Genomic DNA, 24,465 nt, shown 5'->3' on the forward strand with positions numbered 1-24,465 from the left:
CGCATTGTATACCATATGATTTTCCGATTTAAAATGGCCAGTACCAGTCCATTTCAGCTCACTAATGCCTAGGATATTTATCTTCAAGCACTCCATTTCATTTTTGACACCTTCCAGTTTTCCTAGACTCGCAGTTCGTACATTCCACATTCCAACTATTAATGGATGTTTGCAGCTGTTTCTTGTCATTTTGAGTCATTCCACATAAGCAGCTGAAGGCCCCGAAAGCTTTACTCTAGCTGCATCATTAAGGTCAACTCTACTTTGAAGAGGCAGCTCTTCTCCAGTAATATTTTGAGCGCCTTCCAAACTGAGGGACTCATCTTCTGGCACTATATCAGACAATGTTTCGCTGCTATTCATCAGGTTTTCACTGACCAGTTTTTTTAGAAGTAGATCGCTGCATCCTTCTTCCTAGTCTGTCTTAGTCTGGAAGCTCCACTGAAACCTGTCCACCATGGGTGACCCTGATGGTATTTGAAATACTGGTGGGGTCTACGGCCATACCACCCTGAACGCGCCTGATCTCGTCTGAAATACTGGTGGCATAGCTTCCAACATCACAGCAACATGCAAGCCACTGCAGTACTAACAAAATGACAGACAAGGGTGAAATCTGGGTATCTAGCATCTATCTATTAATCATGTCTGCCATCCATCCAGCTCTGTGTCTATCTGTAGTCCATTATCAGTCATGAGTTAACAGTGTGTACTTAAGGGTGTGGCTTATCTGAATTCAATGGGGAAGGGGGGTGGCAGTGACTCCAGGTGGACTAGGGTGGCTGGGTCAAGGTGGGAGAGGAAGGAAACTGGAGGGAGTCTAGGACTCCCCTCTGGACCAGGGTTGGCCTGTTGGATGGAGGAGGAAGGGGCACAAGACAGGAGAGAGGAGGAGGAGGGGGCTTGCAAAGCCATTAGCCCCCCGCCTCCACCTCACCTCCCATAATTAGGACAAATGTCTTTACAGGATGACTCCTGGGAGTGATAGGAAGAAGATGCTCAAGTTTGGGTGTCAGGGCAGAGAAGGTGGGTGCTACAGGTCCTCCCAGCACCAACGGGGCCCAGAATCCTGCAGTCTGAGGGGTGCTACTCCTGCAGGCAGAGGCTAGAGATGCAGCATTTGAGGAGAAAAGGCCAGGTGCAGCCTGGAGAAGCCCGACTATGGCCCTTCCCAGCCCTGGTTGCCTGGCTGCTTCTTGGTAGCACCTGAGCAGTTTTAAAAAGACAGAAACCAACAATCAAAAACAACAACAACAACAACAACAAAAACCACTGGTGTCCAGACTCCAGACCAGTCAATCAAGTCTACATCTGAGGACCAGGCCTGGGTGTCTGTATTTTTGAAAGCCCCCAGGTGATTCTCATATGCAGCCAGGGCTGAGAACCACCATCGTGCAAGATCCAACACCTGCTGATTTGAAGTGTTGTCCTGAGGAGGAGAAAGCAGCCTTTAGTGCTCACTCTAGGGGCAGAACTTGGACTCTGAACAGGTCCAGGGAGGCACCTAAGACAGAACCTTCTCCCCCCACGACAGGCAGGGCTGCCTCCATGGGTCCTGCGTGGATGCCAATGGGCCTCTGCCAGGGTGTTCAGGAAGCATCATCCCCACACTGAGTGATGCCAGAGGAGGCTGTGCTGGGTCTGAAGACCCCAGCCTCACCCAGGGTCACCAGAGGTCCTGGTCACAGTGTTGAGGGGTGGGGGATGGGCTTGGGGGCTGCTGCCTCCAGGCTGGTGTCTCTGAAGTGTGATTCCTCCTGTGTTAGACAAGTACTGTTGACTCTGAGGTGCTTGCACCTCCCAAGGAAGACAGGCGGTGGCTGTTAGGAAACTTGGAGTACCATCTCTCCCCCATCATCCCACAGGAAGCAAAGCCCCACCTCAATATTAAAAATGAGGCATGGGGCAGAGGGGTGAAAGGTTTCCCCAGTCCCCTGGCACTGCATTCTATGGGTGTCTCTGGTGGTAGCAGGGCTAGGGGGCACCTGTGACCACTTAGACTTTCTTGTGAGGTTGTGGGATGTTGAGCCACAGCTGGGAGAATCTGCGGCCAGCATGAGGGTCGGACTGTGGCTAGGGTTAGAGGCTGGTCTGTGGCCGCCGGCCATCCACGGGCAGAGTTTATTCCTGCGAGGTGGCTGTCAGCGGTCTTATTACTGTGGGGTCTTACCACCCGTCTAACAATCCCCTGCTCCCAGTTAATAGCGAGGAATAGCCATAAGTGGGTTTTTCATTTCTTCCTCAGTATTTGCAGCCACCTTGAGTAGGTTCTGCGCCCTGTCAATGAGATGTTTTTAAAGGCATTGCTTGGTCTCCCCTCCTCTGCTCCCTCCTTCCCCGTGGACCACCCTGGCCCTACAACCACCTGCAGACACCTCCTCCACTTGCTGGAATAAAGCCCTGCTTTGTCTCTCTCCTTGAGAGCTGAGGACAAACTGACCATAATTTATGCTCCCGCATGATATAAAGGAAAAAAAGGTCCCATTATGCTATAAATTATCCTGTGATGGGTGAAATGCTGGCGCGTGTGCGCCAGACGCCAGCAGAAACCCCTTTAGACAACAGGGTTCAGCTGCCGTGAGTCCCCACAGAACTCCGTGGCGGTTTGCAGTGTGCCGTGCGCCTGGTAAGGATAATGTAGGAGATCAAATGTATAATCAGTTACCTGGAGATACAGGCTGCACTGCTGCCCCAAAGAAAGGTGACTTCTAAGTCTGACTACCGTGTCGCAGACTCATGGGAGCCAGGTAGGAGGGCCTGAGGAGGCAGAAAGGGGTACTGGCCATGGCCTCCCAACCCCTCACCTGTCCTGAACCCACAGGGCTCAGGGCTCCACATCTGATGAACTCAGCGCCCCCTGCCTGCCTGTCACCTCCCAGAGCTCGAGGGTGGAGGAGTTCCCTGGGGGTTGGGACGGGTCTCAGATGTGAGTTCTGTTTCCCCAAATGTGTTGTGAGCCACACCTTTGCCCAGACCAGGGCCTCGGAAGAGACTGCAGTCCGAGGAGATTCTGCTAGCAGGTCAGAGTTCCTGCTTGGTGAGGAGAGAGGACCCTTCCGGCCTAGATCCAGGGGAGGGGAACACCTGAGGGAAGGGGAAGGTACCCAGGGACTTCAGGACAGCCAGGACCTTGGGCAGAGTGGAGAGGGGCTGCAAGGCCTAACTGGGGGCGCCTGGGCAAGCAGGAATTGAGGTGAACTGTTGTCTCAGAGCTGAGCAGCAGACTCTGGGTGCCCCATCTGCTCACCCTTCCCAGCTCTGAACCACTGGGTCCCTGGCCCTCACAAAGCAAGGCAGTTATTTGGCATTTTCCTAGTTGTCTGTGCAGACATGGAGGGGTGGACAGAAGAGAATGACTAAGAACGCCAGGAAGGAGCTATGACCCGAGAGCACTCACCTAGGGTGAGTCTTGACTTCACTAGTGACTGGGTGTATGTTCTTGGGAAAGATACTTCACTGTGCCTCAGTTTCTTCATCTGTACAGTGGGAATAATAAAGTGCCCACTAAACCTGTAAGGGAGCCCTGGTGGCACAGTGGTTAAGAGGTTGGCTGCTAACCAAAAGGTGAGCAGTTCGGATCCACCAGCTGCTCGTTGGAAACCCTATGCAGCAGTTCTATTCTGTCCTATAGGGTCACAATGAATAGGAATTGACTTGATGGCATTGGGTTTGGCTTTTATACCTCTAAAGTGCTTATCTCAGCACCTGGATCACAACCCACATCCCTTGCCGTCGAGTCAATTCCGACTCATAGCGACCTATAGGACAGAGTAGAATTGCCCCATAGGGTTTCCAAGGAGCACCTGGTGGATTCGAACTGCCGACCTTTTGGTTAGCAGCCAAACTCTTAACCACTATACCACCAGGGTTTCCTGGATCATAATAACTGCTCAATAAAAGAGACCTATTATGCTTTTTATTATTTTTGTGGCTATAACCATCTCCGAGTGGTTAGTCTGAGCCCTGGAGAGGGAGTCAGCATCGACTGGTCTGTGTTGTGCTGGCTGACGACAGGAGGCTCTGTGACGTGGGAGAGGGGTCCTGTAGGCTCTAGTCATGAAGGGACTGGGGTGACATCGAGACTGGGTGGGCCTGGGAGTCCAACTGGACCATAGAAGAACCTGCAGGTGCTGTGAATTAGGGAGCTAGGCCAGTTGAGGGAGGACCTGACAGGCAGCGAGGATGGGCACACGTGAGGAGATTGGACCCAGCATCTGCGGCCCAGGCCAAGCTTCCAATGGGCAGAGGTGGGGGTCCAGGTCTTGGGTCTTGAGGGAGGCATTTAGATCACAGTAGGTGGAGTAGGAAGAAGGAAGGTCTGTGTGCACATGTGTGCTTACATGTGTAAGTGAGCTCACTACTGCTCCCTCGTGCCACAGGCCCTTCCGCACCTCTCTGCTTTTGCACGTGCTGTTCCCTGACCTGGGATGCCTCTAGCATTTCCACCTGGTGAACCCTGCCCATGAATCCTTTAAGGCCCAGCTCAAGACTTTTAGCCCTCCCCACCCCCAGGCCCAGAGCTCATCACTCCAAGCTCACTCACCTCCAGGGGACACTTGTCTTCTACTTCCTGCACCCACCACAGTGCCACGCCTGTAGCAGCTTCTCCCCCAATACTCATTAGGCAAGTGAATCCATTGATTCATGTCAACAAATAGTTACTGAGCATCCACTACATGCCAGGCACTTTGAGGCACTGGGCATTCAGCAATGAATGAAGTAGACACCCACCCCTCCTTCTATGGGAGGGAGGCAGAAAATGAACAGATGAATGAACAAAATAAGGTGGCACAGGTTATGGAAACAAATATATAGGGAAGGGAACAAGGAGTGTGAGCGGTTAGAATTCTAATTAGTGTAATCAGAGAACTTTACTGAGAGGGTGACCTTTGATGAAAGGCTTGTAGGAGGTGAGGGAGTGGACTCTGCAGATCTCTGGGACAAGTGTTCCAGAGAGAAGGAACGGCAAGTGCAAATGCCCTGAGGCAGGATCATGCAAGGGGTGTTCTTGGAACAGCAGGGGTGGAGGGGTTGAGGGAGAGCGGGAGGAGATGGTGTCAGAGGAGAAATGGGTTGTGGGGAGCCAGTGCAGCCCCTTACAGGTCTCTAGAAGACTTGGGCTTGTTCTCGGAGTGAGATGGGGCCACGACAGGTTTGAGCACAGGGAGACAGGCTCTGTCTTGGATGTTACCTGACTTCTCTGGCTGCTGTGTGGAGAGCAGACTGCAGAGGGCGGGATACAGTGGGGCAACTGGCATGACGAGGGCAGGACAAGGGGGAAAGGAGGAGGGAGGCCCAATCCTGAAGTATTTGGAAGGCAGAGCAGCTAAAGAAATCCACGTGTTCCCCCCCTCCCCCGCCCCGCCCCAGTTACAGGTTCTCAGGCTTCCTCCCACCTCCAACATCAAACAGCACCAGTCCCCTAGCGAGCAGGCACATCAAGGCCTGGCCCTGCCTCCCCGGGGGGCCAGAGGCTCAGGGTCTTCATTTGTATCCCGGTAGAGCAGGAGCCCCATCCTGGCCCTAGCCCCTCCTCAGCCCCCTGCCGCCTTTGATCTGGTTTGATGTCTCTTTCAGCCTTCTTCCTAGGCAGGAAGGCTTTTATCCTCAGAAGGCAGGCCCCCACCCAGCTGCGGTTCTCCACTTCTGATACAGTCCGGGGAGGGGGGCAGTCATTTTCCTCCTTCATCACTGAGTACCCTCCTCAGGCCCAGCCTGTGACCCTGTGCCCCCGGTGAAGGCCCTGGCTCCAGAGAGAAGCGGCTGGAGGGATCCAAACCTAGGCCTGAACTCGGATGAATGCGATACTGGGAACTGGCCCTTACCCACCCGGATTCTGGGTAGTTGTCGGAGAGGGGGTGCATACCCCCGACCTTGCCCAGGCCCCCCCACTTGCAAGGCAACTCTGAAGACTGCTTGCTGCCAGCCTGCGGGTTGGCAAAGAGGAGGAGAGGAGGCCATGGACTTGGGGTGGGGGTGGTCAGACAACCTGGAACATTGCACAGACTTAGCACAGATGTAGGCTCAGCGAATCAGTTTGCTCCCTGCTTGCCCCTTAGGTGCCATGGATGCTGGACCAGCGTGGTGGGGGAAGAGGGGAGGAGAATTTGAGGAAACGGCAAGGTGCTCAGTAGAGCTTTGGGGGAAGTGCCTCCTGTTCTGGGTCAATCCAGGGCAGCCTCTGGGATGTTTCTCAGTCTGGCCAGGCAGCATAATTTTGTTCACTGTGAAGTCCTGGGGGTCACCTCCACACCCCTCGGAGGGAGGTATTCCCATCACACCAGCTCACACTATTAATTTCCCACAGACCACCCTTATGGGGGAATGGTAGTAAAGGTTTTAACAGTTATAACGTTGTTAGGTGCGGTGGAGTCAATTTTGACTCATAACCACCCCATGTGACAAAGTAGAACTGCCCCGTAGGGTTTTCTAGGCTGTAATCTTTACAGAAGCAGATCACTAGGTCTTTCTCCCACAGAGCCAGAGTGGGTTCGAAACACCAAGGGAGGTTAGCAGCCGAGGGCTTAACCGTTGGGCCACCAGGGCTCCTTAACAGTCATAGCTGGCCTTTATTGAGCATTTACCCTGAGCCAGGCACTGTACTAAAAACCTCACAGACCTTAACACATTTAATCCTCACAACAGTCCTACGAGGTGGGTGCTATTAGTCTGCCCCTTTTACAGATAAAGAAACCGAGGCCCAGACAGGGTACATGAGTTGCCCAAGGTTGCACAGCCAATAAATGGTAGAACCAGGATTCGACAACAGCTTACTCTCTGGAGGATTTCACCCACCCCCCCCCAGCTCCCTCCTGTTAAGTCTGAGGTGCCTCTGTCCTCTTCTAACAGAAGGTCTTCCCTGATCCAGAGGTGAAGTTAGGGAGAAGTGACAGCTCCACCACCCTCAGAATCCCTGCCCGGGAGCCCTCAGGCATCAAGATCAACTCCAGGAGGCACCCTGGGATGGGGGTAGGGCTGGCCCCACAGAGAACAAACAGCCTCAAAGACCCCCCAAGGGCCCTGCATGGGATGGCCCCAGGGCCCCAGCTTGGCCTGATTGCCTGGCCTCTGTCCAGAGTGGGCAGCTGAGGGGCAGCTCTTGGGGCTCCCAGGTCTCTGGGCTCTTGCCCTATCCTGCCTACCCACAGGGCCAAAGGCTCCAGAGTAGAGAGAAGACTCCACCTGGGTCACTGTGAACATCTGGCATTTTCTCCTCACACCCTAACTGCTGCCCTTGACCTCCAGGGTCCCTTTCAAAAGTGTCTCCTGCCGGCTTGGCCCTGCATCCCCCTCCCACCCAGCCAGGCCCCTGAGGTATCCCAATAGGCGCTCTATCCACCCTGCCAGCCACAGACCTCCAAGCCATTTATTTCCAACCCAGCCGCTGGCCCCAGTGTTCTCCCAGCTCAGGGCCCCCTCCCTGAGCAGCTGGAGGGCAGGAAATCGTAAAAGTCCATGGTGGCAATAAAAGGCATTAGCCATCTGAGCACTTGTCCACAGTGCCCGAGCAGCCGTCTATCCTTAAGCAGGAAATATTGTTTCATGCCGATGGTAATGAACGAATCAAATTTTGAAAATTAAACCAGAATTTGAGCATTAGGGCCAGGGTGCTGGCATTTGGTAAGCCAACTGGCTCTGCTGCCACTGCCCTGCTCTGCCCTCAGGGGCCCACTTGCCCTGCACGGGCAGCAAGATGCTCCCCAATGGCTAGTGGGGCCCCTAAGGCACAGCCTTGAACTATCCCCCTTAGGGGTCTGCCCTATACACGAGGTTCCATTGAGGTTCCACCTTGCATTGCTTCTTCGCTTTTTGGGCTTGCTTTTGAAAAGCAAATCTTTCCAGACTGAGCCCCATACTGCCCAGACACCCTAAGTGAAGAAGCGCAGGAGTTTTTATCTCCCCCAGGGGAGAGATCAAAGGAAGCTTGAGGTTCTGGCAGCCAGCCTCCATGCCTTTTCATAAGCTCCTCTGGCTTCCCAGGGTATCACTCATGCTTTTTATAGGTTAGGACACATAAGCTCAGAGTTAGATTGGGGTTCTAGGAAAACGAAAGAGATTCCCGAGGCTAGAGGAATGGGAGATGTGTGTTGGGGGAGGGGGAACGGGGGCACCTGGAAAAGCAAAGTCAAACTTCCCCAGGGTCCCCTTCCTGCAAGCCTTGTGCCAGGGGGAACCACTTGGGAGGAGGTAAATGTGCAATCAAAGGGGTCCCTCCCCCTGCTCAGCCTTTGCTCAAATTCTGAAGTGGGCCTGGAGTCCCCTGCATCTTCTTCTGGACATCACAACTCCAGCCCACTTATTCCTGGAAGCCTGCCAGTCCTGCCCAGCACTGCCAGTCTATAAGCCTGGTTCCCTCCGGGGAGGGTACACCAGTTCTGGGGGCCACCATGTGGCAGCCACGCTGGCCTTTGTCTTGTTGGGAGATTTGTTTACTGTGGATGGTCTGTGTCCTATGTAGATGTCAGCGCCAGCAAGCAGATTCCACTTTTGGTTGTTGGTGTCTGGCACAGAGAAGGTGCTCACCAAACAGTTGTTGAATGACTACATTAACATGCTCCCCTTACACCAGGGGTGGGCCGCCTCACCAAATCAGGGCAGGGCAAACCAATGGGAAGTGACACTCCATTTCCTCTTCCTCCTGGATGGAAAAACCCAAGTAATGATAATGATTGTTATTGTCATTACTGCTGGCCTGACACTGTCCCTGCAGCATCTCTTAGAATCTTAGCAACCACCACACCAGTTGCCACTGAGTTGATTCTGACTCATGGTGATGCTTAAGTATTGCAGAGCAGAACTGCTCCATAGGGTTGTCAAGAAGCAGATTGCTAGGCCTTTTCTCTCAGGCACCTCTGAGTGGGTTTGAACCACCAACCTTTTCGGTTAGTAGCTGGGTGATTAACTGTTTGCGCCACCCAGGGACTCCATCACATGAAGAGGGCCTAACTTATCCCCATTTTATAAACCTAAAAAAATGAGGTGCTGGGAGGCAGGGGACCTTGAGTTTGAGCCAGTGGGCCTAGCCAGGAAGGAAGAGGTCTGCTCCCCTACTCAGTGTCCTCCCATCCGCAGGTCTGGGAGACAAGCCTTAAACATGCTCACACAGTAACCAAACCCGAACAGAATGAAAGGAGTGCAAACTGGACACATCTGAGGATCCTGGCGGGGGGGTGGGGGAAGACATTTGAGTTAGGTGGGGTCAATCCAAGTTTCTTTGGTTTCTTGCAGCCTTCCAGAAAGGTAAGATTGGCTATAGGTCCCCGGGGAAATCAGGATGGGCAGAAAGAGGGGGAGCCTGGCCCCCTACACATTTAGAAAGCCCCCAAAAAAGGAGGGGCTCAGGCCCAGAACTGAGAACTGCCCAGTAAAAGAAGATTTCAGGGGAAAGGGAGAAGGAATTAGAGAGACAGAAAGAGAAAAAAAAAAAAAGGAAAAACTGGCAAAAGGAAGTGGCTGGATAGAAAGGCACGTGTGGATGAATTTTAATGCAATCAGAAAGCTGTCATAATGATAATAAAGGAATATATTCAGATGTCAGGAGAAGAGAAGGCGCTGAGCTGCGGTCCCAGCATTTAAATCAGGCGCAGGCGGAGGAGGTGCCTTCTCTACCCTTCCTTTCTCTTTCCAAAGGAGGAAATGGAATTTTTAAGCAGGAGGGCCGGGGATTAGCAAGGGGGGACTTTTCCACTTGTTTGTCTTTCTGGAAATCCCACTGAATCGGAGCCTTTAAAAGTCCCTGGGGGTAGGGAATGGAGGGTGGGGGACGGGGGAAGCACTGGGCCCAGCCTGGAAAGAAGAGCTTAAATTACTCCATCAAGACTTTTAAAGCTCCCGTTTCACTTCAAGTAAAATGTTGCTGCTTCCGGGAGTCAAATATAAGGGCTCCCCTCCCTGCACTCTCCTGTCTCTGTCCTCTCCTTCTGTCCATCTCTCTGCTCTTTGTCTTTCATTTCTAATTCTTGTTCCTCTGTCTCCGCCCTTTTCCTTCTCCCTCTCTGCCCCTAAGTCAACTTCCTCCTATCCCTTGTCAGCCTCACCCCAACCTCTCCCTGTCTTCCTTTCTCTTGGTTTCCCAGTCCCTGCTCCCTACCCGAGAACTTGGAGAGCCAGGTGGGCCTTGTCTGAGGCCCTGGAAATGGGACGAGGGTGTGCCCAAAGCCCTGCCACAGCCCAGGAAGCCGGCAGAGGAGCCAGTGGGGCTCCAGAGCTTTGCTGAAGCCTGACAGTGGTGGAGAACTGTGCTCCATAGGGCTTTCAGTGGCTGATTTTTTAGAAGTAGATTGCCAGGCCTTTCTTCCAAGGTGCCTTAGTTAGCAGCCATTTGCACCACCCAGGGACTCCTCCCCAGAGCAAGCATCCTCAAAAGAGAGAGCCAGGTGGAAGCTGATCCCTATTATGACCTAGCCTGAGAAGTCTGGCCCCATAGGGCAGCTCTACTCTGTCCTGTGGGGTCACTATGAGTCGGCATCAACTGGATGGTAACAGGGGAAGTCTGGCATAACTTCTGCCATTCTTTATTAGTTACAGCAGTCAAAATCCCCACCCAGATTTAAGGGGCAGGAACATCACCTCATTTCTATGGGTAGGAGGAGTGAAAGTCACATTGAAGTAAGAGAACTTTTCGCAGTCATTTAGGAAAGAGCAAGCTGCCACAGATCTACAAAACCCAGTGTGATCCCTGACAACTTGAGCACACAGCTGGGTGGGATCAACAAGCCACATGGTCCTCATCACAGAGCCTGAGCCTGGGTGTGTGCAGGCTGCTAAGGGAGCTCAGCCTTCAGAAAGAGGCTCCCCAAAAGTGCCCTGGCTTAATTTTGCAGCATGAGTAAGAGGGGCCAGATCAAGGAAGGCGTATGCACATGGAGGAAAAAACATGTGGGACAGGTGTGCCCTTGGGCATAGCACAGGGCATGCATTCATACACACTTCATTCATTCCACAGCTCTGTATTGTAAGCCTACTATGTGCCAGGCACTGCTGCTTCAGCAGAGGGGCCTGGTCCCTTTCCCCAGGAACCAAACATGGGGGGTGGGTGCTAGACAGAGACCAGCTACACAGGCAAAGCAGTAAATAATCGTCCTTGGAAAGTGGGGCCTTGGAGGACACCATGGTGGGGTGCTGAGACAGAGAATGGGGGGAGAAGGATGGAGGGGCCTTGATGAGGTGATATTTAAGCTGAGATCTAGAGGAAGAGGAGTCAGCTTTGTAATGTGTGTTTGGGGAGGGGGCACTCCAGCAAGTGCAGACAGCATACGCAAAGGCCCTGGGTGGCAGATTCACCGATGGTGAGCTAATCTTGAGACCTGTGGAGGAAGGTGGCTGAGGAGGCTAGTGTGTGCTCCAGAGGAGTGAAGAAAGGCACGCCACGTTGCCTGGATGAGTACACGCCCGCGGGCCCCCACCTCTACGCAGCAGGCTAGCGGCCAGACCGGCGGCTCTGCTCAGCGTGCTCTCGGGGCAGGAGGAGGCCAGAGGCCGCGTCGCTGCAATCCGGCTCTCTCTCGACCCAACCCGTCGTCTCTCCCTCCCTGTCTGGCTCTGCCCTCCTTCTCTCCCTGCTTCTCCCTCTCCCTGTTGCCCTTCCTCCTCCCGTTATCCCCTGCTCCCCGCCCAGCTCTCCCTCTCCCCGCTGCCCGGCGCCGAGCCCTCCTCCCCCGGGTCCGCCCCCGCGGCGCCCGGCCCTTGGCCCGGGTAAGCATCTCCTAATTTTGTTCTAGAAGATAGAAAACTCTTCGTGGGTATGCTCAACAAACAGCAGTCCGAGGACGACGTGCGCCGCCTCTTCGAGGCCTTCGGGAACATCGAGGAGTGCACCATCCTGCGCGGGCCGGACGGCAACAGCAAGGGTGCGTGGAGGCGGTGAGGGGCGGAGGGGGCGGAAGGGGCGGGGCGGCGCGGAAGGGGGCGGGGAGAGGCCGCCGACAGCCCACCTGACCCACAAGCCTGGAATAAGGGCTGCTCCGCTCTAGACGGAGAGGGGTCCCGCTCCAAAGCCTGGTCGGGGACGAGGAGACTTAAGGGTACTTTTAAGTCTCGGGCCCGTCCAGTTCTATCTCTGTGTTGCTCTCTCTGTCTCTGTTTCTCAGTGTCTCTCTCAATCTCTGTGTTTCTCCCATTCGGCTTTCATCTGGGATGCTCCCTCTCTCCCTTCCTGTCCCCGCCTCTCCGTCCCGCTCTCTCATCTGGCCTTCCTCTGGGCCCTCGGGGGCCGTGGCTCAGCCTCTCCCGTCCCCCCAGGGTGCGCTTTTGTGAAGTACTCCTCCCACGCTGAGGCGCAAGCTGCCATCAACGCTCTACACGGCAGCCAGACCATGCCGGTGAGTGCGACCCCCACTCCCTGGGTGTGGGCGGGGGTGGCAGCGGGACCGAGATGCCCCGCACCGGCTGGGCCTTGCTCGCCCTCGCACAGTCCACGCAGTGCCAAGCGCTTGCCGCGCTCACAGCCTCCCAGGAGACAGGAAGGCACTACCTTTACCCCCATTTCTCAGACAAGGACATTGAGGCCCAGAGATGTTAAAGAACGGGACTGAGGTCACCCAGATTGAAAACGCCCATCGTGGGGTTAAGACATCACATTCCTGGGCGAGCACCGATGCCCTTTCATCCCCCCACCCCGTAGCGCTCTGCGGATTGGGCCGGGTGGGCCCTGGCCTGGGGCGCGGACAGCTGGGGGCAGAGGCAACCAGGGGTGCTAGGCCTCACGTGCCATCCCGGCCACAGGGAGCCTCGTCCAGTCTGGTGGTCAAGTTTGCCGACACCGACAAGGAGCGCACTATGCGGCGAATGCAGCAGATGGCTGGCCAGATGGGCATGTTCAACCCCATGGCCATCCCTTTCGGGGCCTATGGCGCCTACGCGCAGGCAGTAAGTGTGGGCACCACGGGGCAGTCAGGTGGGAGGGGCTGCAGCCCACACCCCTGGGAGCGCCTAAGAATAGGGAGATCTAGCTGCACCCAGGGGATGCTGCCAGGGAGTGCTGCTCCGGGTGCATAAAGTACTGGAGGGCCAGGAATGAGCCCAGGAAGTGAAGGTGGGAGGGGGTTGCAAAGGCTAGACCAGTCCACGGTGGCTGCCTGGAGGAGGTGGGTTGCTGTCCTGGTTCTTAAGAAGGGAAGGAAACTGGATGGAAAGGCTCTGGGTAACGGCGCGAAGGTGGGTTACCCTGAGCACCCCCCACCCTGAGCCAAATCAGTGCTGAACCCTAGAAAGGCTGATGGGGGATCAGGTGTTCTGTCGTCACCACCCCTCCCCCACTCACCGAAGGGTGTCCTCAGGCCTTCTGGTTACTCCTGGCCGCAATCCTGTGAGGTGTCCCAAAACTTTCACACCCACACCGTCCCCGCAGTTCCCCAGGCCTCACCTTAGGGCTCTGACCCACCATCTTCTTTCTTTACATTGAAGCCCGTTCTGCCAGCATCTCCCCTGAACTGCCTTCCAGACTTACATCCATAACGCCCACCTGGATGGTCCTGAGCTAGACCTGGGCTCTGGTGCTAAAAATGCAAGCTCACCTCACTTCTTCAGCAGTGTCCAGCCTTGGCCAATTTCAACAACCTCCCCAGCCTCCACTCATCTTTGTGAGGACACCAGGGGCGCCAGGCTTTCTATTCCATGTGTGTCCTGTCACTTCTGCCCAGCAGAGCTCCAGGTTAGGGCTGTTTTGGTCAGAAATCCACGCCAAGTTAATTCTACAGAGGCTCATCCAGCATGTCTGAAGCACCTTGGGTGTGGCATCCCCAGGAACGGCAGGCCTCATACAGGGCTGACCAGGGCTGCCCCTCTTCTCCAACACTAGAGTCCCAAGACCCCAAAGACCATTGCTTTTGAATACAGTTATCTACAAGGAGGTGTTCTCTAATAGCCACTGAGGACTGATGGGCAGGGGATAGGGGAGGCATCAGGGCTCTGTGGGGGTGGGGGCAGGGAGACATGTCTGGGCTCCCTGGGGTTCAAGGCCTGGGAGGCTGGCCTCCAGAAGCTAAGCCCCCTGGTGGGGAGGGCTGCTCTCCTGGAAGCAGGTGATATTTTTTCCACTCCCTCTGCCCCAGCTGATGCAGCAGCAAGCGGCCCTCATGGCCTCAGTTGCACAGGGTGGCTACCTGAACCCCATGGCTGCCTTCGCCGCCGCCCAGATGCAGCAGATGGCAGCCCTCAACATGAATGGCCTGGCGGCCGCACCCATGACCCCAACCTCAGGTGAGCTGACAGGTACCGACACAGGGCCTGGCTGAGAGCACCTGGGCCCACACTAGGCCTTTTGGTGGGCCAATCTGGGTTGCCAGTGGGACCGTCCGGTGGCAAGAGCACATGGTGTCTGGGCCCCAGCAGGCCTGGCCCTCTGATAGTTTATCTCAGAAATGTTCTAATCCCTGGGGATGCAGAGGGGAGAAGGGACACAGTGGGCTCCATGAAGCCCACAACATGATTTCAGGGTGCTGAGAATTTCACTTAAGTTGTTTAGCCATGTGAGGGAACTATTCATCTCAATCTTTATTAACAGTAAATATCTGGAAAGAAATTGAAATGAAAACATCCTCCTTTGAGGTCTGCATGGAGAAGACCACTGCCCATTCTGTGTCCTTGTTCAGTCCATGGCTCAAGCACAGAAGAAGCACCCCCCACCCCTCGCCTTTTTTTTTCATTTACTTTTAACCCAGCATAGACCCACTGGCTTTGTCTAAGACAGCTTTACAACAAGCTAGGGAAAACCACAAGAGTTATCAAAGGACAGGAGGGTTGAAAACAGCCCAGCTCACAAAGCATGTTTCTGATTGGATCTTTGCTATTATTTAGTCCAGTGATTCTCAACCAGGGGCAACCTCCCCTGCCCCCCAAGGGACATCTGGCAATGTCTGAAGACATTTTTAGTTGTCACAACTGAGGGAGGGTATTCTACTGTAATCTACTGGATAGAGGACAAGGATACTGCTAGACATACTACAATGAACAGAACAGTCTCCAGCAACAAAGAATTATCCTGTCCCAAATGTCTATAGTGTCAAACTTGAGAAACTCTAGTCCCAGGGGCTGGCCCAACACCCCAGGCCCTCATTCACCAAGCTTCCTTGGTTTTCTGTGCCCAGGCCATACCGGCAGCCTTCCTACACCCAGGATCTGGCCACTGGGATCCTTGTTCCCTTCCCAGCCAAAGCCACAAAAGACTGTGTCACTGCTAGGCCCAACTTGGGCAGTCCCCCGTAGCTCTCGTGCCCAATCTCAGGGAACTCATGAGCTCAGGCAGTGGGCCAGCCCTAGATCCTCATCCACAGAGAGAGCCTGCTTCCTACATGTAGAGGAAGGCCCTTTCCAGACTGAGGTCTCAGTACCATCAGCATTCCATCCTGGCATGAGGAGAGGACGGGGTATAGTCATCCAAACCCAACTTTACTCTTGCCACCACTGCATCACCACCATTGCCTCAAGTGGAGGAGGCCAAGGTATCTACTTTGTGTATGAGATAGGGCTGAGTCTGGAATCTCCAATGATTTCTCTCCCTCAGCATAAGGGAACCCTAGAATTAAGAGAATTAAGACTGCCTCCACCTGAGCAGCAAAACTCCTTCATGAGGAGGTGGATTAGCTCCTTAGTAATCTAGATATGAGAGGTGAACCAGCAACTTAGAAACCCCTTGGTGGCAACAAGGACTAGCCCACCCTGACTGAGCTAGAGTGAGCAAGAGCCAGTGACTGGAAAAAATACTGAAGGAGAACCCAGTGTGGTCAAAGTCAAAGGCACTGAGGAACAATCAGTGGTCAAGGAAGCCTTCATGGGGTAGGTGGCACTTGGACTCTGCCTTAAATGATGGATACAGTTGGGATGGGTAAAGTCACTCCAAGCAGGGAGATAACTAGAGGCATGTTCACAGATAAAATTGAGCTGGTGTGTGAGGTCCAAATCTATCCCCCAGTGCTTGAGGTCAGCAGGGCAGAGCTTCACAGGGTATCCTTTGTCTCCTTTGTCCTGCTTGCCTCCCCTATTCCTCCACCCTTTCTCACCCCTGAAACCAGGTGGCAGCACCCCTCCGGGCATCACTGCACCAGCTGTGCCTAGCATCCCGTCCCCCATTGGGGTGAACGGCTTCACCGGCCTCCCCCCACAGGCCAATGGGCAGCCTGCTGCAGAAGCTGTGTTTGCCAATGGCATCCACCCCTACCCAGGTAAGCACATGGGCAGCCCTTCCTTCCCCATGCAGCGCACTCCTCATCCATTCTGCCCCTGCCCTTGCTGTTAAAACAGGGAAGGTGTGGCTCCTGCCCACTCTCTATTCCTTGGAGGAACACCAGATGTGATCAGGGTGAGCCAGCCTCCCCGACTCCCTCAGGGAGCCCATGGTGGGAAAGAAGAGGCTAAAATCTCACCCTAGGGGAGGTGTCAGTCTGATTGGTGAAGAACCCCATTTCTGGGGCTCCCACAGAGAGAGAGAAAGAGAGAGAGACTGTTATTTTTGTTGTTGTTAGTTGCTGTCAAGTCAATTCTGACTCATAGTGACCCCACGTGTGCAGAGTAGAGCCGTTCTATAGGGTTTTCAAGGATGTGACCTTCTGGAAGCAGATCACCAGGCCTGTCTTCCAAGGGGCCTGGGTGGGTTCAAACCACAAACCTTTTTGCTAGTAGTCAAGTGCTTAACCATTTGTGCCACACAGGGAGTGCTACATAGAGACTATATCCATTGCTGTTGATTCTGACTCATAGCAACCCTATAGGACAGAGCAGAACTGCCCCATAGGGTTTCTGAGGCTGTAATGTTTACGGAAGCAGACTGCCACATCTTTCTCCCACAGAGCGGCTGGTGGGTTCGAACCACAAACCCTTCAGTTAGCAGCCAAGTGCTTTAACCACTATACCACCAGGGCTCCTTATAAAGAGACTATTAACTGTAAATTATTTGAGCATGAGTTTGTCCCATAAGAAGTGAGGAAACAGAAACTAAAAGAATGACAAGATTTAGGGTTAAGTTGGGAAAGACTTTGGGAAGGAAGTAGATGTATATGGATTGGCAGTCGGGTTAGTAATACCAGTCTAGTCCCTTGGTGAATACAAAACCTTGGTCAGGACCTTGGACAGCAGGCGAGCTACTCAAACAGCTCTTGGGTTTGCCCACTTCCTCTGAGCAGTCAGCACAGTTTGGCAACCAGGAAGATCCAGGAGGCCTGTTCCCTGATTGGCTTTGTCCCTCTCAAACTCAGCGTTTCCCAGGTAGTGAGAGTATATGGTTGAACTGAAGCAGTTACTCTCTCAGGCCTGGAGGATGGGCTGACATTGGGGCAGGGACACTGGGTGCAGCGCCATAGGGCCAACTGTTGTTATTAGGTATTGAGTCCATTTTCGAGTAAAGAGTTGCTTTACAGGGTTTTCTAGGCAGAATCTTTTTGACAGCAGATCGCCAGGTCTTTCTCCCATGGAGCTGCTGGATGGCTTGGAACCGCCAACCTTTTGGTTAGCAGCTGAGCATTTAACTGTTGTACCACCAGGGCTCCTTATAGAGTAATTGAGATGTGAAGAGTGCAGCCCTCCTTCCTGGAGAGCAAAGGACAAGGTTGCGGAGTTTCAATAAGTATTAGTAAGTGCCCAGTCTGTGCTGGATGCAAGAGGGACCCCAGAAGGAGGGCAGGACAAGGGCCTACCCTCCGGGAGGCCACAGTCTAGTCTGGAACATGATATATATCTAAACAATAGTGAGACAATAGGCAAAATGAAGTCTGATCAAGAGTGAAGGTTCTCAGATTCGAAATGCTAAAAAATTCAAACTAAGGGAGAATCCTCTGTAGGCTGAAGAAGCCCAAAAAGGCTTCCCGAGGCGGAGCCTCAGACTGAACTTAAATGGATAGGTAGAAATTGGAGAGGTGAGGCTGAATGAGAAGCCCACTCCTGTGGAATGAGGATTATACTGGAAGTGCAGAGGCAGGAAGGGGTCTGCCTAGCAGGGTGGGCAGTGGTAAGGAAGTTGACCAGCTTGGGGCAGAGGAGGCCAGCCTGGGCTGGGTCAGCAGGAGGGGCACATTAGAGTTCCCTAGTCTGGCTGCCTGTCGGAACCCACTGTGGGGCTTAATAAAACCAGAGAAGCTCAGACATTCTAATTTCAGTGTCTACAGTGAAGCCCAGACATCATCGTATTTAAAAGCTTCACCAGCAGCAGTGTGGAGGGCCACTGTACTAGAGGGAAGCAGAGAAGGAGAACTTCTTGACTCTGAACTTGGAGTTGTCCTTGATCCCCTCCCAGTGCTTAGTTCACAATTCAGCCTTCAGTCCACAGAGGAGGGGCCAGAGAAGCCTACAGAGTGAGGTGGTTGGGCCGAAGGATCTGGAGTGTTGTTTCAAGATGAAGACTTCAGGCTGGTGGGGGGCGGCAGGAGAGGGCTTAGCAAGCTGGAGCAGGGAGAAACTCCACCATTCTCAGGCTCCTGGGCTGGGAGATAGAGTCCCCAGCACATCTGGGCGGCTTCATTCCCCGCTCCTGCCTGCCCACAAGCCCATCTGGATCCCTGGATCTTGACAAACCTGTTCCTTCCCCACCCCCACCAGCATCTGTGAGCTATTTCCCTCATAGAATTTGGAAATGTTTCTTTCTCCCATTTGTAACAATCTGCCACATCCCATAAACAATTCCCTGCCAGAGCAGGAGGGAGGGATGGAAGGAAGGAAAGGAGAAAAGTAGTACATTAAAAAAATTAATCTACCATCTTTAAATGCGGAGTTTGGAGCTGCTGTAATGAGCGAGATCCTTCAAAGTGTTCACTCTTCGGCAGTTATTAATGGAGGTCGTTAAGCAGAGAAGTAGAGAGGGGCCTCAGAAATGCTTCTCTTCACTTCCTAGCCTCAGGTAGCCTCTGTGTTCTCCCCTTGTGCTCACAGAGATCATGTTTGAGGCACACAGTATGACCTCTACTGCCACGTATCACCCTGAAGGGGTGGCTCTCACAGACGTTAAAGACCAAGAAAATATTCATTCCTTCCTTTGGTCACAAGTGTTTGGTGAGCACTGACTAAGTTCCTGGCACTGTGGTGGGTGGGGCTGCCATCTAAGTTCTGCAGGTTATGTCCTGCACGAGGCACCCAGACTGTGTGCCCAGAGTAAAGGGTAACTTTTTCTAGTTTGCATAAAAGCTCTGCGTGGATGAGCAGCTGGGGAGATCAAGAAGACAACCCAGATATAGCCATGCTTTCAGAGAGCTTAGGGGGTGTGGAAGAGACAGGGAGAGGGAGCAGGAGGAGGAGGAGACCCCGCAGCCAAGCCCCACCACTACCTCACCATTTCTAGGAGCTCCTGGCTCCACCATGGGGGAAATACAGGGATAGGGTTTTGGACTGGGACAGCCCCAAGCAGGAAGGGGCTCATTTTCAGCTCTCCACTTCTGAGCAGTGGCCTCCTGGGCCCAGCTCTCTGCTGCATCCCAGTTCCTAAGGAATATAGAATTGGCCATCCCCACTGGTCTGGGGGGTTGATACACATCTCTTTTCTCTTGGCTCCCCTGAGGCCCAGGTGCTATTGTTCTAATAGAAGTTTACTGAGAAACCCAGGAACAAGAGCTCAGAAGGGATGTCTGGGAATTCTGCCTCGTCTAAAGGCCCCAAACCCTGGCACAGCCCTATTAGCTTGGCTGGCCTGGAGGGCCAGGCAGATATGCCAAGGTGGTTTTCTTCCCACCTCCCTTTGTTATCCAGTTTGCCCCAAGGTTATTGGGACTGGTGCCCCCCTGTGGGTCAGCAGCTGTCCCCACCACCTCCTTCAGCCACCAAGGCCACTTTAGTCATCCTGGCTTGGTCACTGCTGGTCCAGGCTCCAGGCTGTTGCCCACACAGCACCTGCAGACCAAAGGCAACAGAAGGGAACTGAGCCTTTTCCCCAGTTCTGCTTCCCTGGGTTTCTTGCCAAAGTGTCAGCCCAAGGGTCTGCCCCTTGCACTGGGCAGTAGACATGCTAGTCGAGATCAGAAAATAGGAGGAAGGTCAGACTGTATTATGCAGTGCGAGCAGACGTCACTTGTGTGACCAGTTCCTGCTGTAAGCGTCAGCCATGCCTAGGAGTGGAAAATCTCCAGGCCTGCGCAAATGCCCTAAGAATGAGAGAGGCCCCTTTGTCTGAGCAGTAGAGGGAACCCAGGAGGCTGGACAGCAGGGTGAGGTCTCCCTGTGCCCCTTCTTTCATTCAGCCAGCAAGCAGTGCCAAGGTCAGTGAGGATGAGCCCACCCTGCTGACAGCCTCCAGGCCTCCTCACCCACTTTCCTGCAGCCCTTCTCTATGGCATGGTCCCTCATGCTTGAGTCTCCTCTGGCATCTGTTCCCCACCCTTCACAGTCTTCTGCATGAACCACCCCACCACCTAGGCCCAGCCAGGTGGACAGTACTCCATCCTACTGAGGGGCCCAGCTGGAGAAGGGGGCACCAACAGGGTCCAGCTCCCGACAGGTCCAGATGCTCTGGGTTCCTGTGTCAGACACCCTGGCCCAGGGCAGACTCTGTGAAGGCTGGGAAGGGCAATGCACCCATGGACGTGGTGGGGGGAGGGGCTGGGTTGGGCCAGGTTGGGTGGGCCCCGCTGACCTCTGCCCCCTGTGTCCTTGCAGCACAGAGCCCCACCGCCGCGGACCCCCTGCAGCAGGCCTACGCCGGAGTGCAGCAGTATGCAGGTCGTTAGTATCCACAAGTCTCGCGTGGCTCTTCCCCGGCCATGTCCATCTCCCCACGCCCGTGGCACCCGTGCCTCCTCCCACCCCCAGGCCTGGGCCCAGCACTGCAAGGGGAGGGCAGAGGGAAGGAGGGAATGATGGGGAGCTGTGGTGGGAAGGAGGGACTTACTGGCAGAGACCCTCTCTGCAGGGCCCCTCGCCTTTGAGTCATGTTTATCCAACGTGGCAGGGTGCCCTCGCAGTGGTGGGGGGTCAGGACTTCAGCTGCATGGTCTTGCTGTGCAGTCACTTGTCTTTGCAGCCATATTTCCCGTCTCTACGGTGCCCTGTGGTTCGCCCAGGAGCACCAAGTGGCACAGCAGCATTGGGGGTGAGGGGGGACCTGGGACACTGCCCATTGCGGCCCACAGTCACTGCTCCAGGAATTGTAGACCCCAGGTTTGAGGGAAGGAGAGACCCTGGAAGGGAAGCCATCCCATCCTGAGCCATACACAGGCAGCAGGAGTGGGGCACGAGCAAGGATGACAGGGATGAGGAAGAGGTGGAGGACAGCAGCCAGAGGTAGAAAAAGTAAGAGGTGAGAAGAGCAGTCCTGGGTGAGCAGGTGGCCTTGGTCACTGACTGAAAGGTGACAAGCCACTGCGGTGAGCCCAAGACAGGCTTTCAACCAGCTCACAGCTGGGCTGGGCAACACACCATAATATCCACCCAGCTAGTGCCCTGCTGTGTGACCAGGTCAGGTCCCTCCTCGCTGTGCTTAGAAGGGCCAGCAGTGTCACTCTGAGGGCCAGAGGGCTGCCTGTCAACATGGGGTCTTGGGATGGAAGCTGGCTCTCAGCTTCCCAGCCCCCCTATCTCTGACCTCAGGCCCTGCCCCTTTGGGAACCACGTCAGGCTAGGGGGGGAGCTGGCCATTCATGTCCCACCTCTGACCCTTCCCAGTTGAATACAGACATCAGGTTTGTTCAACTCAGTCCTCTGCTCCTGGGACCACCCACTGCAGGCCCCCCATAAGCCAAGCTCACCCCCTGGGTGGCTTCCATCTCCCATGCCAGGCACAATCCAAGTCAGCATGGGCCAGGTGACAACCATCTTGGAGTGATCTTGCCCAGAGCACTTTGATGATTTTGATTATCTGTCATTGTGGATTATACATCTGTGGTTGGACTGTCCCTTGTTTCAGATTAAACTTGCCTCACTTCTCCACACATACACACACATGCATACACATGCGTGCACACATGTGCATGCACTCACACATGTATGCACACGCTTAGTCTTCACTCTGTTGCTTCTCCTTTATTAGTATAGTAAACTGAAAGGCTGGCTTTATCTGAAGTGGCTGTGCTGAAATGCACTTTTGTCTGATCTCCTTTCACTGCCCAGCACTGAAACTTCTCTCTTTCTTCCTGCCTCCACCCTGTCTCTCTCTCCGCGTCACTGTCACCGTCTCTCGCTCTTGCCTCTTATCTTTGGCCCTCCAGCAGCCGCCTACCCTGCTGCCTATGGTCAGATAAGCCAGGCCTTTCCTCAGCCACCTCCAATGATCCCGCAGCAGCAAAGAGAAGGTGAGTCTGCAAGCTGGGGCTCCTGGCCCTCCCCACCCCCTTCTCCCTAAGAGGCTGCTCACCTGGCCTTAGGCTCGGGCACTTCGGTTGAAGGGTGACCACGTTGTGTATTGTATCTAGGAGGGCTGTGAGATGCGGCGTGCTCTCTGGCCCAGCACAGAGGTGCTCTTGTGAGTGGCTCCACTAACCAGAGCAATGGCCAGCCCAAGGGCGGGGCCTGGACGGAGGGCCCTCAGGGCCACACGGTCACACACGGCCCCTCCCCACTCCCCTCCACCATCTGCCACTGACCATGACACAGAGCACAGATACCGATCTCTCAGTTGGGTGTGTTCCTCCCTGAGCAATGCCTTCAACCAGTCCTTCACAGAACCTAGCAGGTTAGGTGTGCGTTTGCCAGTGGAGGCCCTGTCCCTGCCCAAGGGAGTGCCTGTGGAAAAGAGTGGCCCATCCTTGGGTGTCTTACTCGAAGCTCCCTCTACTTTGTGCCCAGAGAGCTGACAGCATAGCTGGGAGAGAGACCAGTCTCCAAGAATGTGGTGGATTTCATGGTACCAGCTCTGATGGCTGTGGGCTTTGAGAAGGGAATGGTGTACAGACTGAGGTGGTCAGGAGGTGGGACCCTGGGGGAGATGAGGTCCAAGAATGCCCCTTCCCCATATGGGCAGGACTTGGCCAGTGGAGAGAAAGGGGAGAGGCAGGAATGCTCATGGCTGGGGCAGAGGGTAGGAGTGCTAGTCCATCCTGACAGGAGAAGCTGCCCCCTTTGGGTGACCAGGAGGCTGCTGGAGCTCCCAGGGCAGGACTCCATGGGCAGGTAGAGGTAAGGGCATGGGACTGCCCCAGGGCAGGCCCCACTGGAAAAAGGGGTTCCTGGAAAGTCCCTGGTGTGGACAGGTCAGGCAGACCAGTGGGTCTCAGGGTGGCAGGGACATCATAGAGACCCTGACACTCAGTGTTCCCCCACCCCAGAGCCTAGAGACCCACGTGAGCAGGACGGCAGGAGGCTGGATATGCAAGCCACCCTCAGGGTTCAGCAAACCTGCCCACAGAGAGCTCAGTGCGAGAGGGCAGGAACACTCAAGGTTCCTGCTCCCTCCACCCCCATGAGAAGGGTCTCCCTGGCAGCGAGACCACTGCATCTCTTCCTACAGCCCACATGGCTAGGGAGGTACAGTGGCTCCAAATGCCAGGCTCACAGCCCCTGTAGCAGACTGTCCTGGAGCCATAGGCTGTAGGTTAGTCCCGGAAAGGACCTTGGGGGCATGCTGGTCTACCTCTTTGACCAGACAGGCTGCATGCAGTTCACAGAGCTTGGAGGGCTGAGAACCTGGGCTTTGAAGCCAACCCATCTGAGCCTGATTCCAGCTCTGCCACCTCCTCCCCATGTGACCCTGGACAAGTCACCCCATCCCTCTCAGCCTTAGAGCCCTCATCTGTAAAATGAGGATAATGATGATGGTTCCCTAGAGGGGTGCGAGGATTACACGACCCAAGTCTGCTGTCCAAATTCCATTCAGGAATCCTCTGTGGCTTTCTCTCTGTGTGTGCAGCCCTTCCTTCATCAAACTGTCACCCCCTCCAGAGTGGCACATGAGGCACAGCCCCCCAGTTTGCATGCATTCAGCAGCTCCTGAGACCTGTACCACCAGATCATCCGAGGCCCAGCAGAGCTGAGCTACAGGAACCCACAAGGGTGAACAGTAGGGCCCACTGACCCTGCTTCACCAGAGCGATCCTCACTGGGCTGTGGCCCTGGACTTGCCCTGCCCTGCCCTCCTCCACTGCCCAAGACTTCCAGCCCACATCAGTCAGATCAGAGCCTCAGAGAGCTGTGACCACATGCCCTACTACTATTGTCCCCCACTGGCTTCTAGCTGACCCACCCTCATCCTGTAGTCAGCTCCCTGCATCACTCTGGCCTGTGGTTCCGGGGTCTCTAAACCCCCTACACAGACACACACACACACAGACACACAGACACACAGACACACACACACACAGACACACACACACACACACACACACACACACAGCTGCAGGCCAATGCTGCCCTGACCGACATGGACAACAGCCCCTACTTACTGCTGGCTACGTTGCATCTGCACTGCCCCCGTGCAGCTGGCTCTGAATTCCTTTTCACACCTTCTCTCCTGCATCTCCTTCCTAGACCAGACCGTGTGTCCCCCACTCAGCCTCTCCTTGGGGAGCTCTCCCACTGTTGTCCCCATTCCCTCGATGGAATGAGCCACCCCAGGGGAGGGTA

At 54.6% G+C, this 24,465-nt stretch overlaps 1 protein-coding gene across 50 annotated transcripts in view; it reads left to right on the top strand.

Annotated features, from left to right (window-relative positions):
- Nucleotides 1-24,465, top strand: part of CELF4 (CUGBP Elav-like family member 4) — a 343,629-nt gene that overhangs the window by 303,273 nt on the left and 15,891 nt on the right. For 7 of the 50 annotated variants that reach the window (XM_023735392.1, XM_023735397.1, XM_023735403.1 and 4 more), the window contains exons 6-12: nt 11,721-11,849; nt 12,241-12,320; nt 12,724-12,867; nt 14,052-14,199; nt 16,011-16,160; nt 20,569-20,634; nt 22,116-22,199. In XM_023735392.1, the coding sequence (XP_023591160.1) occupies nt 11,721-11,849; nt 12,241-12,320; nt 12,724-12,867; nt 14,052-14,199; nt 16,011-16,160; nt 20,569-20,634; nt 22,116-22,199 (801 nt within the window). Of the gene's footprint in view, nt 1-11,720; nt 11,850-12,240; nt 12,321-12,723; nt 12,874-14,051; nt 14,200-16,010; nt 16,161-20,568; nt 20,635-22,115; nt 22,200-24,465 lie in introns of all 50 variants that reach the window. The other 43 variants (XM_023735399.1, XM_023735391.1, XM_023735395.1 and 40 more) reach the window with 15 other exon arrangements.

This window comes from Trichechus manatus, unplaced genomic scaffold (genome assembly GCF_000243295.1).
Source record: "Trichechus manatus latirostris isolate Lorelei unplaced genomic scaffold, TriManLat1.0 scaffold00078, whole genome shotgun sequence".
In the NCBI taxonomy this organism is placed as follows: domain Eukaryota; kingdom Metazoa; phylum Chordata; class Mammalia; order Sirenia; family Trichechidae; genus Trichechus; species Trichechus manatus.